The 14,542-nt window shown below is 37.4% G+C and overlaps 2 protein-coding genes across 5 annotated transcripts; both read right to left on the bottom strand.

The window, feature by feature from the left end:
• Positions 1-1,005: 1,005 nt before the first annotated feature.
• LOC148932329 (ubiquitin-protein ligase) lies at positions 1,006-8,434 on the bottom strand. Of its 4 annotated transcripts, none has more exons than XM_089066079.1 (19): positions 8,186-8,434; positions 8,016-8,066; positions 7,772-7,892; positions 7,169-7,310; positions 6,994-7,043; positions 6,518-6,606; positions 6,319-6,409; positions 5,863-5,899; positions 5,613-5,764; positions 4,757-5,321; positions 4,341-4,592; positions 4,003-4,148; positions 3,207-3,557; positions 2,685-2,928; positions 2,339-2,394; positions 1,961-2,041; positions 1,822-1,866; positions 1,663-1,731; positions 1,006-1,339 (listed from the first exon to the last, which is right to left on the bottom strand). In XM_089066079.1, the coding sequence occupies exons 1-19, from the start codon at positions 8,377-8,379 to the stop codon at positions 1,166-1,168; spliced, it is 2,910 nt and encodes a 969-aa protein (XP_088922205.1). In that variant the 5' UTR covers positions 8,380-8,434; the 3' UTR covers positions 1,006-1,165. The 4 variants fall into 4 exon arrangements, with proteins under 4 accessions (XP_088922205.1, XP_088922206.1, XP_088922208.1 ...); XM_089066080.1 differs by having other exon boundaries at positions 2,339-2,391; XM_089066082.1 differs by lacking the exons at positions 8,016-8,066; positions 8,186-8,434 and having other exon boundaries at positions 6,994-7,065; positions 7,169-7,306; positions 7,772-7,894.
• Positions 8,435-9,065: 631 nt separating this feature from the next.
• Positions 9,066-13,936, bottom strand: LOC148932328 (serine/threonine-protein kinase KIPK2-like). Its single transcript, XM_089064679.1, has 3 exons — positions 13,650-13,936; positions 11,295-13,361; positions 9,066-10,693 (listed from the first exon to the last, which is right to left on the bottom strand). The coding sequence occupies exons 2-3, from the start codon at positions 13,214-13,216 to the stop codon at positions 9,877-9,879; spliced, it is 2,739 nt and encodes a 912-aa protein (XP_088920805.1). The 5' UTR covers positions 13,217-13,361; positions 13,650-13,936; the 3' UTR covers positions 9,066-9,876.
• Between the last annotated feature and the right edge of the window lie 606 nt (positions 13,937-14,542).

Below are 14,542 nucleotides of genomic sequence, written 5' to 3'. Positions count from 1 at the left end.
ATTTCCCGCTGGCCTACTCCAATGGTTCGGCTAGCCGACCGGCTAGCGACGCGAATCGGCTAGCCGGTTAGCTAACCGACATTGGAGATGCTCTAAGTCTATGATTCAATAATATCAAAGGTGCTTTAACTCAACTTTTAACTACATATTTGCATATGTATGATAAAAATAAAGTAACTTTCGTCACAGCTTGTTTAATTATAAGGGTAGTGTATGCCATTGTGTTGATGTATAAGAAAAGATTACGTGACATAATTTAATTTTTTGAGAAACTATGGAAATCATGATACTTAAAGGGTCTACCGGTAGTGGTAGGGATGATAAAAACGTGAATCACAATCACCTTTAAACAAAAAGTGAAATCGGATGCAACAAGATTGGGCACACTGCTTTTCTGAACCACCCTTCTAATTTATTCATTATGATTGAAATTAAGTTGAAAATTGAAATCAATTATCAATTTAACATACCCTTCCACCCCTAAAAAGAGTAAATAAATTGTTAGATGATGTGAATCACCACTCAATCCCAACAATAATTCTGTGTCTCTATATATAATAATTTATTGTTATACACTTCTTTTTCTGTTCCGAAGATAATCCAATTTATAACTGCAGTCAGCAGTTTACGTGTCAGCTTATGAACCCATTTATAGTAAAAGAAATTAAAACTGTGTTGAGATTTAGTTTGAGATTGCCTTATTTGTCTAAACAGAGCTTTCCACTAACCATAATCTAAAATCTCAAGTATATATGAATTTTAGTACGATTCGATTTGTAGCGTGTGGCAGTTATCGGTAAGGCCATTTAAAGGTGTGACGTGGTCGCTAAGCAGACTTCATTATATAATTATATTTATAGTTACTCTATTTGTAGAATAGTGAATACAGAAATTACAATCAACTTTAATAACTATAATCAAATTTTAACTGGATTTGGGGGGATTGTTACGAATCAGTGACTAATCAATAAGTGACACACAATAAAAGTAAAGTACTCCCAAACAAATCAAATACTTCCAATAGTATTTTAGGGGGGAAACCACCAAGAAATCAATGAGCAGAATGTATAAATAGAAGAATCTCTCATATTTCACCTATATATGTTACAACAGAGTTGTAATTTGTACGTGTTTTACTAGTAATTAGGCTCAATCAAAGCAAAATCTATAATCTTTCCTTCACCACTCTTGTGACAAGTTTCTGGCTGTCCCAAAGCAGCACTAAGGTTTCCTTGTGGACAGGAGTTCGCCGAGCCTCCATGTTGTGCAGCTCTAACGCGCTCCTTTGAAGCTTACACCGTGCAATCTTCACGCTTCTTAGAGAGCATCTCTCACCAAACTGAAACAGATTGCGTCACACGGATGTTAGTCAGGCATCCTCTTATCTAAGGAATAGAGAAACAAAGCTGCCTTATCCTCTGATCATTGTCGTATTCACCAACAACTCATGCAACGACACATGTATTTAAATGTGGTCATCTCATCCAGTAACGAACTAAGAATTACCATAAAACGCAGGCCTCCTCTTGGAGGGATACATTACTGCAATATCGAAATAATCTAACACGACTATGTAATTGTTTATTCTTGCAAGATTTGATACACCTATTACCTATATATATCATGTGTGCCTCATGCATATCTAAAGGACACAAGACTTACACTTGGCAGGTCAAAATCACCATCCTTTGCATCGCATACATCAATCGAGACTTTTCGGAGCATTGGCAACTGAAGACATTAGAAAAGAAAAATAAGAGGAACGTGTTAGCTGTCCAGTATTTCTTAGGCCATATTCCAAGATGCAGCAACAAACATTACCCTGGACGCAGCATTAATAATGAAGTCTCTTGCAATTCCAGGTCCCTGCAGTTCCAAAGCACAATTTTAAGTCAATACTGAAAAGTGGATACAGTGCTTTCTACGATATTATTGCAAGAACAGAGCGAGAAACACTGACACAGTGACGTATTGTAAGATCTTCAAGGGCATGGCAGTCCAAGAGAGATGTCACACCATCAACACTCAATTCTCCACATTCCTGTAAGAAATGAAAAGGGAGATAGGATATGAAGGCAGAGCCACATGTATCAAGGAGGTTTCTGCAATTTTTGGCCTAAATCAATTATTAAATTCCTGCATATACATTTTTCAGATTGAAGCTCCCAGAAAAGGGACTGGTATTAACTGGGCCTACATTGTTAATGAGTTGGTGTCTTGATATACATCATAAACTATAGGCTCTTCTACGGTGTGATGGATTGCTTCCTGATTATGAGTCAGTCATTAGCCAAAATAAAGCTTTTCCATTTCTAGAAACAAGAAAAGAGCAACTGACCTCAAGATGGAGAGATGTTAACCCTGGCCAGCCACTTGAAATGATTGTTTGTGCTTCTAGGAATATAAAAATACAATATTAATATAGATATCAAAGATCAGTTTTTCATTATCTTTTTTGTATTGGTATTAGATATAAAAACATGGACAAAGAAAAGAGGCCCTGGATGCAGAGAGCATGTTGGAAATATTCACGAAAAGTTTAATAGTAACAAATGTTTGGCTAGGCCAGCTTCAATTCGATATGCATAAAAAGATTTTTTCAAATAGGATCAGCCAACCAAAAAGGCATAATTCATTAATTTGAATAACTATTTGAAAGATGGAAGAAAAATGGAGACACTTACCAAAATCAAGTAGTGGGCATCCCACCAATGAAAATGTGACCAAATCAGTACAACTCTTAGCCAGGATAGCTAATTCTTCATTAGTCATCCATGGTGTTACTCTTTCAAGTTTCAAGCTCCTCAAATTCGGTATCCTTGTCTTAAAGCTTAATGAGGATATGCCTCCAGAGCAATAGCACAGAGATAGGATTTGCAAATGTTGCAAGTTTTGAATTATGTTGATTATGGCAGAATCAGATATCACCTGTGAAAATTAGCATATTACACCACAGCACTTATAGAGAGTAGCAGTTGCAATATGAAAGATTGAATGAGAGTATCTAACATATCAAATTATCAAGTACTATAAGAATGACATTACATATCTGCCAAATATGTATATCTGGCAACCATAATCTGCCAAATATGTTCCTGCTCAATTGGAGTGAGAGTTGCCTGTGCTTTAGTGAAAAAATAGTGCAGAAATTCTTTGTCGGATTATGAAATTAATAAAATGAATACATCTTTGTAAACATATGGTACCTGAAAATAAAGAATCAATGTCTCCAGCATTGGGCAGATAAGGGGTAACAGATCCAACCCATCAGGGCCCAGAGATCCACCCAAACCGACAACCAAGGTTCTCAATTTCTTAATTCCTTGTTTAAGGGCACCAAGGGAGAAATATGAAAATCCCCATCCAAGTTCAAGCTCCTCTAGTTTGCAGGACTTGCCTAGCACCGCATAAAGTTCTTCTAAAGTGTTTTTTGACATGCACAACTTTCTTAGTTGAGTTTCACTTTCCTGTTGCAAGATATTGCTACAGCCTCTCGTTCTTAAAGATTTTAGTTCGGCATTTCTACTTATAACATGAAGTAAAGCAGCAGAGGAAACCTGAATTTGACAAGCATAAGATTTTTACATTAGAGAGGCGAGTATATAAAAATAAATCAGAATAGACTAACTGAACATTGGTAGATTAGATAACAACTCGAGTAAATCATTGAACAAAACAAACAAAAGAATTTCTCTTTTTGGAGGTATGCTAAGGTGTTTTGAGACAAATGTGGCACACCTTGGAATCATGAGAATTACTACAAAAAACCTTAACTTTTATCTTCTGATGACAAAAAAAATCCACACTTGAAAGTTTAAGAAGATCCTTAAGCAATTAATTTTGGTTTCTTCTAAACTTCTGGTAATGGAAAACAGATGTGATTCATTTTTTCTGGTCCAGATTTCTCCAGATCCATTGACATGCACAGTAAGTAAACACAATAATCTTAACAGAGTATCTTGTATTAGAACTTCTTGACATTCTTTAAGACAGAATCCACACCTTGGTATCAGAAACATCAAGCATTTCCAAGGAGGCCCCTGAAAACTTATAAAGAGAAGTGTCAAGAAGCTGAGTTTCTCTAAGACATAGGCTCCTCAAATTATCTGATTTGGACAGAAGCTCAGATAAATTATTTTCTGCAATACCTGGACAAAGAGATAATGATTTAGAATGATAAATGTCCCCAAAAAAGGCACGAGATCTCCATTAGAATGAGACATTTTTTTCAAACAATTGTAAAAATTCACAGATACAGGATACATTAGGCAAGTGGGACAGATGAGGAACAATATGTACAAATTTATTCTGCTAAATTGAAATGCAGGAAAAAAGTATACCACAGCAGCGACCAATGTGCAAGGTAAGAAGTTTGCGTGCGTTTTCACTTTCCTGTGTCTTGCTTGGATTGCTGGAACAAAGTGCCAGAGCAGAATGGTTGCCGAAAGAAGTATCACATGCTAAAATTGAACATAGCTCTTTGCAGTTTAGAATCATCCTTGATATTCCATGGTCTGTAACTAATGTACACCCTTTTATGTTGACATAACTCAAGGAACAACATACTTCTGATATGCTAAGTAGTTCAGAATCTGTAACGCATTGTAATAAAAGAAAAAAATTTAGTGAAAACTTTTCCAATCAAAAGGGATTTATATGATAGAAAATTACTAGTCAATAATAAATAGTAATGTCATTCCTACTGCATTTGGGAAGGAGAAAAGGGCATTAAGAGAGAGGAGAGAAGAGATCCTACCAGTAATTTCAGTTCGACCCTCCAAAGTGAGTTTTCTGATATTTGATGGCAAGGGCCCGGATATAGTATTGTATAATGAAGCAGTAGACTGGTGATTATATATGTCATATCGTGGTGTTGGTGTTGATTTCTCTGGTGTCAGAACTGATGAGGACACCATAACAGATACTTGTGTAGGTATAACGGGGTCAACATCCAAAGTCAGGTCAATTGTGGTCAGTAGAGGGAACTTCTGCACTAACTGATGCAAATTTTTGGCATTGAAGTTCAGAAAATATGCCGCCCTTAATGATCTTAACGATGGAAATGACTTGCGCAAAATCTCAATTGCCGACTCCAGGCAATACGAGGGGCAGTTTGAAATATCCAACTCCTGCACTCCTTCAAAAATTGTGATCTGTCCCAGCTCCGGCAAGGTCTTCAAATCATCCCCACCAGTCTTTACATGATCAATGTAAGACTTCTTAGTGATCTTTTTCAAAATTCTATTTGCATTTGATGAAGGGAGAACGGATAGAAGAAATAGCCCCGCTGTAATATGTGGGCAACCGGAAATATCCACTTTCTGCGAATATTGCATGAAAAAAGTAAGTATCTAACTAAAGTCAGCAGATTTTGCATAAACTTTCAGGATGGTGGAAAAGTTCTACGCTCTGTGAAGGGATATGTGCAAAGATTGTGAAATATGAAACTGAATGTTGTGCAAGTTTGTATACTGAATGATATAGATGATTGTATCAGGGAAATTGTCGAGGGTGCAACAGGATTCCCAACAAACAACTTTCCCGATGAAAGGAAGAAGTTGCAACAGATACTTTAATGGTCAAATTTAGGATACAGGTAAAATTGTATATACCTGTGTATATTTTGTTAAACGAACTCTAATCTGATTCAACTCGCCTTCTCTAAAGATTTCTGTCAAGATTGTAAGATGGTGTCTCTGTGTCCTAAGAATTGCTCTAGTTGCTTCATCAGCGAACTTTGCAAAGAATCGGCACCTTCGTTTTCCTTAAAGATAAAAAATAACAACATGGCTACAGAGGTCACATTAGGCATTCAACGTTTCTTTGGCAAGAGAAGTAGCTTTCTGAACAAAGAGAGCATACCAGCAACAAACCACATGGGCAAGAGGCTTATCCGTATCTGTTCAACACAAGTATATGAATTAGGAATAAATGTCACTGACAACAATATAGATAGGAAATAAATTGAGGAAACATTAATCAGTCTAAGTTCTACAAATGCATATGTTTCAATCCTTCACAGGTTACTGCAATTGATACCAATGAAAGGTGTAACATCCAGACATAATCACTCAGAAGTTGAGTTAGTTGATTACAGCTTTACTGACCCAACTCTGATACAAATTCCTTTTCACACTAATAAAGTCAACCATCTCTTAATCAATCTGGCTACATATAACTTACTGAAATATGAGTCATATGACAATCTTAGTAGTACATTCTAATTCTTACTAATATGAATAAGTCCCAGTATGCATGTATCCTTCTGATTTTCTAATTTATCAGGTGGCTTACAGCATGGGATCTTTCACCTCATACCTGGCGACACAAGTCATTGCTACTCCAGTCCTCTGATTCGATGGCATTCAAATTGAGCCAAACTAGAATTGCATCAGCAAAATGCCTCTCGCTGTGAGAAACCAATAATTGCATCACAAAGATGATTCACAATTTGACGAATGAAGATGACATTTGAAGTAAAATTTAAGGAGAACTTCAAACGAGTAAAGACATTAACCTGTCTACAGTTAAGTCGGGATGCCGGATACAGGAATAAAGTAGTTTGTATGGGACATCAGCGTAACAGTTGAAAGATAGTGCCCACATCTTTAAAAGTAGAGAAAAATGTATCAGGTTTGAGTGGGTTAAAAGAGTGAATAAAAAATATTTCATTTTAGATTAAAGCAAAATAGCAATAAACTACATTACAGTCTTCTACCATGCAATATCAAAAGCTTAATAGCCGATGCTGTCCATGGGACAGTTTATATAATGATGAAGATGTAATGCATAACGGAAGATCAAAATCCATAAGCATTACTTATTGACTTTACTCATACAGATTCTTACAGCTATGAGAGAGAAATGATAGCTGATAATGAGTTAAAGAATCATGACATTGACAAAAACAACGGCTCTTCTGATAAAAGGGCAACACTACAAAACGGGGAGTCGGGGACAAGAAAATATATTTATATAATCCAAAGTACTCACAAAGTTCCTCGCCAGATAGCTTGTGCAGAGCTGTAGGATGGAATCATTTGCTGCAACATATTTCACTTCCATCTATAAGAGTGAGTTCAATAATATCAATGACGATGAAGAAACTATGCTTTACATCTTATATAGACATTTTTCATGGACCTTGAGAACTGGATGGAAACCTCACCATGCTCAAGACCATATTTCCAGATGCAAATCAAGTCGTCTAGAAATAGTTGTGGTGATTGATGCCTGGTGTATGAAGTCACTTCAGCCAACCATAGTCTACACTTGTCTAGAAGTTTATCCACCCCAAAAAACAAAGCTGCCTGAGTACGTACTAGAATTAGATTACATTAACTTTGAAGGAAAAATCACAACATAAGAACCTTGACTGAGTGAACCACAATAGATTGACTTATCATTGGAGGCACCAAACACGAACTCCTTAATATAAAAAACAGGAAGAGGCCATAACAACAGATAGATAAGCCCAAAAAACTTTAAGAAACAATTAATATATGCAAAACATGAAAATAAACTTGTAAATTAACTTGGACTCGACGCTTCAAAAGCTGCATCTTCTTGCGAGTATTTCACCGGAATCATTCAATCACTCCATATAATGGACTAAATACTAGTAATACCAATCCTGACTAGAATGGTTCTCCCTTTTGTCGGTCAGTGCTCTATTAGCAACACTTATCAAATGCTACATTAATTTACAATTTACCCTTGAGACTAGAAATAGACCCTCAATAACTAAACATACGAAGGAACAAAACCATACCTCATTCAAAGAAACAAAATTGTCAGAGGAAATCTCCACTTCGCATCCATACACGATCCTTAAAACAGTCACAAATGATTCCACACTCCATTCTATTGATACAGAATCGAGGCAAGATTCACTGAGACAAATTAAGGGATAAAACATCAGTAAACGTTAAACTACACAAAATAGATTCATTCAGCAGAATGGGATGAGAATTGAGAAGAAATCTCAAGACAAATATATAAATTAAACCACTAACCTAAAGCTTCCACCTAGGAGCCCACGAAAATAGGAGGATTCCTCAATGAGCCTGTGTGCATAAACATCAGTTCAGAATTTAAAAAATGGAAGCTTGAAAATTAAGCAGTAATCTTTTCTGGGGTTAGACTGTTAAATTGAGAATTTGAGCTTAATCTGTATTGGTATTGCCTGTGGGGATTGACTTGGATTCTAAGGAGTTTGTGAGAGAGAATTGAAGGCAAGTTCCAGTTGCTGATCTCGGACGTTGATATTGTGATTTGATAAGAATCGTGGAGTTTATCATCTGTGTTCGAAGAGTTGAATTCGCTGCATATCAAACTGATTGGATTGTCTGAATCCTGGCCGTGTTCCATTGCCGCCATCACCGGATTCGGTACGGTAACTTTGGTCTTGTATAAACGGAAGTGGGATGCACTACTTATATGTAAATTAGGTATATATAATTTGATGTTTAGTAATTGTAAATTAGGTAATAGTATTTTTTTGGGTAATTACAAATTGATGTCTAGTAATTGATCAAATTTAATTATTTAATATCTAATTTTCCAAATCTAATTATTTAAAACACAATTTAAACTTAAGACAAGAACACGCGATAGGTTACAGTATATGAATGTGATGGGGTGAAGTCTACATGTTATCATCTTATTTAATGCAATTGAGATGTAGGAAAATCTTTTTTATGCTAACACTGAACATGTTAGATATGGTGCAAACTCTTAGATATCTGAAAAATTATCCTTGAAATCTATCTTCATTGATTCTAATTTCCGTGGAAGCTCGGGCAATCAAACCCAGCTACTATATGTTTATTCCAATTAATCAACTATTAAGCTATCATCTAAACAACTCTAGATTAATAGCTTATCATCTCGTTTTCCATCTAATCCTATGCCAAAGAGACCGATAGGAGTGACTATATGATATAAATATATATTAGGAAAGACTACATGAATCACCATTAAAAGTGCACTTAAAAAGACAAATTCAACAAACTAAACCGAGATGATAACAATCATACTGATAAGAATTACGATAACATTAGCCAAGATAAAAGAGCATTTAGCCATAAAAGACAAATTCAACTACCTACTAGGAGCAATGAAAGAGCATTTAGCCAAGATACATAATCGAAAGCAAAACAAAAACCATAGGTGTTATGCTATTTGGGATGGAACGGTGGCTCTGATATGGATTGTTGGAATTATGGCTGGAATAGCTTCCTTCTTCTTATCCTCTTTCTCTCTTCTCTCTCCTTTTTCTTCTTTCCAAGCGTGAATGAATCGTCTAAAACCGTCTCGTCTAACTTGTGCAGAAACCGAATTTGGCAATTGGGCGTACAAGTCACCCGGTCAGGTGCCAAATGGTACAATAAGTGACTCGACCGGGTGAAAGTTTCTGGACTATCTAAGCTTTAGCAAAGTCACTTGACCGGCTGAAAGTTTCTCTTTTGACCAATTTTGTGAGTTAGATAAGCAATTCTATACACAGTAGCTTCTTTTCCCACAAGATAGGAAATCATAATCCAATAAAAAGACCAATAAAAAGACTAACACACAAATAAGAATTTTGGCAGAAGCTGCCTTACCCAAACTGTATTATAGATTGGCCATTCAAGTAGGGCAAACTATGTTACATATTAAAGACGACTAACTTCCGTGGTATATTTATATTTGTTTTTGAAAGAGGGAATATTTATAATCTTAATAGCATTCAACCTCAAAATGATCTTGACTCATCTAGTTTTGATCTATAAGCCAATCTCACACAGTGGAATCTCCCTCACCAACTTTCTTAGACAGTATTTTGTGGCGTATATCTTACAAGACAACTGATGCAGAGTTAAACCACCCTTTGTTTCAGAACAAGTCGAACTCCAGATGGTCTCCGGCGTCCTGCTTAGGCGCTGGTTGCGGATTCCCATCTTCAAAGAACTCCGGTATTTGAGGAGGGGTGGCGCAGCGTATCAGAGCCCAGTTCAGGCCATCGAAGAACGGGTGGCTTTTGATCTCAGCAGCTCCAGTTTCCGTACCAAGCCGATTCTCGGGCTCTTTCACCAGCAGCCTTCTGATCAGATCCCTCGCCTGAAAACTAACAATGGGGGAGTCGGGAAATCTGAGGTTATGCATTACCACGTTGGATAACGTCTCGTCATTCCCAGTGCCTTTGAACGGCGTCTTCCCATACAGAAGCTCGTACAGGAAGACACCGAATGTCCACCAGTCTACAGCACTGCCATGCCCCTCTCCCTTGATGATCTCGGGTGCCAAGTACTCATGTGTTCCCACAAAGGAGTTGGATCGCGCCTCTGTTGGCTCAGCTACGAGCTGCGGTAGCAATCTAGCTTGGTATGCAGCATCGGCTTTTAGCTTCCTTGCTCTAGCTGCAGCGTTTAGCCTGGGGCTAAAGCATGACATTTGACATGAAGGCCCCGTGCAGAATGGATCAATGCAGTTGGATCCTGCACACGGACCGGAGATCCTAGGAGGCTCCAGTACTAACGAAGATGATTTTACGAGAGTTGGGTTTACGGAACATCTCAGGGACAGGTCGAAATCCGTTAGCATGATGTGACCATCCTCGCGGACCAGGATGTTCTCTGGTTTTAGATCTCTGTACACGATGCCGAGCATGTGCAAATACTCGAGTGCAAGGAGGACCTCAGCTACATAGAATCTGAAAAAAAATTAACTATGAGCAAAGAGTATAGTAGATCAGAACTCATCTCACAAACAGCAAATTGATCAAATTGACCCATGTGTGTTAGGATTCTCCTCACTTATAAAGATGATTCAAATGGTTTCTCTGATTCTTCTTCTCTGCTACATATCAAATGTTTATTTGAAACAGAATCATGCAATCTATATGTGCATCACTATCTCCTCTATCAGTATTCAATACACATGCCAAAGCTAAAGCAGTTCACAATTTTGGATCGGTCACAGACACCAATCAGTTCATAACGACAATCATTTCGAATAAAAAATGCGGGGTCAAGTACAATCTAATAACTCAGCATCAAGTTTTGAATCTCAATCCCAAAATTGTAAAAGTTGTATAGTTATGTGCTACTTCACCCCTTAAACTCCAAAAATAATGTACAATAAACCTATACTTCTACCTTGTTATTTTGAAATGTAAATCAATCAATTTCTAGAACATTTTACAGCCACTTCAAAGCCAGAGAATTTCTCGTATAGTTTATTTTTAAGTAAATGCAATCCTTGTTTCTGTAGTGCTAAAGTATGTAAATAAGTATGGATTTTAAATACCATACCTCGCGGCCTGTTCAGGAAAATATCGTCCAGGTTGCTTCTGCCTGAGGACATGTAGATCTCCACCAGGACAAAACTCCATGACTAAACATGATAAATTATCTGATGTAAACTGAGCGTAGAGTGTCGGAAGAAACGGATGATCCAGCATTCTGAGAATTTCTCTTTCAGTTTGAGCTCGAGGCATCTTTTTCCTTTTTGCTAAGAACTCATTATCAATCACCTTTATCGCAAAAAGGCAGTCCGTTCTTATCAATTCCGCTAGATACACCGAACCAATATCTCCAGAACCAAGTTTTTTCAGTAGGGTGAAGTGATTCAGTCCTAGAAAACCATACTTCTTTCTTACATGGTTGATTGATTCCCACCTAATATCCTTTGACATGTGTGGCTTATTATTGCAAGTTGACCCACTCGGATTGCTCTCGTCACTAAGGCTTGTGGTGGTACTACTGAAATCACAATTACTGCTCTTCGAGCTCCGAGAGAGATCCTGTTTTTCACCTTGTTTGGCAACCATGATACTTTTAACAACAGAGGTATCTTTATTCACCCAACCAGTTGGAACTGAAACTAGTTTGTTCGTGTCATGACCTCTGCTAGCTGTAGAAGGCTGAACACCACTATCCAAGGGATCCTTACTCGTATGCCTCAAAGAACACTGACACCTCTGGCAGATTTCTTGCTCCGAACTATGATCCTGAGCAGCATCTACTTCGCTAGATCCTTTCATACTTCCATCAGTATATATCACAACCTTCTTTGATTTCTTTATGATGAGGTTCTTGTTTCTGCCAACTGGCTTGACTGCACGAGACGTGCTTCTCATGGAATTCACATCTTTCTTTCCTTTGACCACACTGGATGAAGATTGTAGCCTAGACTTCCGTCTCACCTTTGGTGCTGCTTTTTCAACTACTTTCAAGGAAGCGGGAACTTCCTTGCAAAGGACATTCACAGCTTTGCTCGAGACAGGACTTTTCAGGTCTTGCTGTAGATGATTATCATGAGCATCACCATGGGGCAGAACAGAAACTGAACAGCAGTCATCTCCCAGTTGGCCTACTCCTGATTTCTGGATATCAACTTCTGAAACAGGTATTACTTTATTATGCGCGATGTTAGACTCTGCACCCACCAAAACTACGGCAGCAGGTCGAAGAGGAGAATCACAAGCACTCTGATTCAGAGCCACAGAATCTTGAACCTTCCGAGGCAGCGTACTGGCAGAACATACACCAGTATATTTTTCAACACGAGAATTTCCTACACCATCACATTCATCCAGTGGATGGCCTGAGTCTCGTGACTTATGTTGTTTGGTCTTTCCAGTTGCTTTAACATCAAAACCGGGAGACAAATTTGGACTTCGGGATGTTGATGTTAACGCAGAATCTTTAAGCGATGGTAGCAAGGTTCCATAAGAACTCGAGGCACTCTGCTCTGGAGTCGGAGTTATTTCTATTCTTCGCGCCTCACTTTCAACAGAAGAGCAGCTAGATTCACCAGTTTCAATACCAACAGACCTGTACATATTCGCAATTTTCCCAGCTTCCGAGACCCTAGGAGATGCTGGCAGCGACAACCGTTTCATGGCAGCCATCTCTGCTGCCTGAGAAATGCATAATCCCCTAAGAGCCTGTTTCAAAGAGACAGGTTCAGAGAATCCAATTCCGGGAGAATGAGAACCAGCACCCCTCATCGGCTTCTTCGAAGCATTTCTCCTCACATCTGAAAGATCAAGACTCTTTGATGATCTGAGATTGACTGCTTCAAAGAGCTTATTGATGTCATCTTCCAGTGTCTTGTTTGGTCCTTTTCTAACGATCGGAGGCTTCTGATCTCTGTTCAATTGAGGATTCCGAGTTGCACTCCCTTCATCCTTCACCTCCATTATTTCACGATTTTCGTAAAAAGAATCCATCACTTGCAAGTTGCAACAGATCAATGTGCAACGACTCACCAATGAAGGATGCTTAAAATTAGAAAATCAAAGAGCTCCATCTCTCAACAACCAGAAATAAGATAAGATTACAACCCTATCAAGATTCAGAACTATAATACCCAACCTGCAATAAAATATTACAGTATATATCTATCAAAAAGATAACTCCTTTCATTTTTGCGAAACATCAACTTCACAAGATAAGAAGAAAAATCACCCATATCGCAATTTACATTATCTTCATATGGAAATTAAAAAATTAACAAAAAAACAAATAAATTTAATACAGCTCGTAGGAAATCGGAAAGATGATATTTTTACATTTACAAGTAGTAACGTTAAACAATAAACATTAATTAAAACACAAGGTGTGAGCAGCTGCTGGAAAAAAAATGCAGTGAAAATAAGGTACCTGAGTGTTTGAGAGATCTACTCCGGTGTAAACAGACGTAATGTAAATTCAAAAGTTTCCTCCTTTAATGAAGAAAAAAATGTACGTAGTTGGCTGTTGGCGTGTGCAAGCTTTCAACTTTTTCCTGTTTTAGGTGTGGAGCCGAATAGAAAAGCAGAAAACCCTAGAGAGAATGGTGGGTTTTTCTGATTCTCAGGAGGCTATTCGGTGGACAAGGATGTGAGAAGAGAGATGACAAACTCTACTGTCTCTCTCGGTGTCTCCCCATCTCCTCTCTCTCTCTTTCTTTTTTTCTCACTTTCTGCATTTTTTAGTTTCGTACGAATTTGATTTAGGGCAATGTCCCACTTAATTATAGAATGGGTCCCACTTAAAACGTCTTTGGATTCGGATTTGCATGTAATTATACATAATATATTTTGTACTAGTGTGATACCATATTATAAACAAAAAAATTGTTTTTTGTGATGAGCAGGGATCTGCTGAGGCAACAAGCAATGATATAAGATTGATTCCAGTTCACTCTACCAAATGGTAGTAGTTTTATTTTACCACTTTATCTCCTCACTTATTACATTTATTTCACATAATTAATCTCTCTTTTTTAAGATATGTATAAATTATAGTAAGAAATCGGATTAAATGGATGCACTTTTATTAGTAGTATAGGAGTCTCGTTATTAACTGTATCAAGAATTTTATGAAAACTACTCTATATGTCTCACTTTTCATTTGAGTTTTTAACGAATTTTAAGAAATATAATCAAAAATTGGTGAAAAAGATGTAGTAGATTGTAGTTCTTACTTTTATATATTAGTTATATAATAAAATATAAGTGAAAAATGATTAGTGGAATATGATGTCTATTACTACCATTTATAGAATATTTCAA

The sequence above is a fragment of the Salvia hispanica genome, chromosome 2, assembly GCF_029641045.1.
Source record: "Salvia hispanica isolate PSC_SH4W2 chromosome 2, Shi_PSC_v1, whole genome shotgun sequence".
Lineage (NCBI taxonomy): Eukaryota > Viridiplantae > Streptophyta > Magnoliopsida > Lamiales > Lamiaceae > Salvia > Salvia hispanica.
This window is presented reverse-complemented; position numbering and strand designations above follow the sequence as displayed.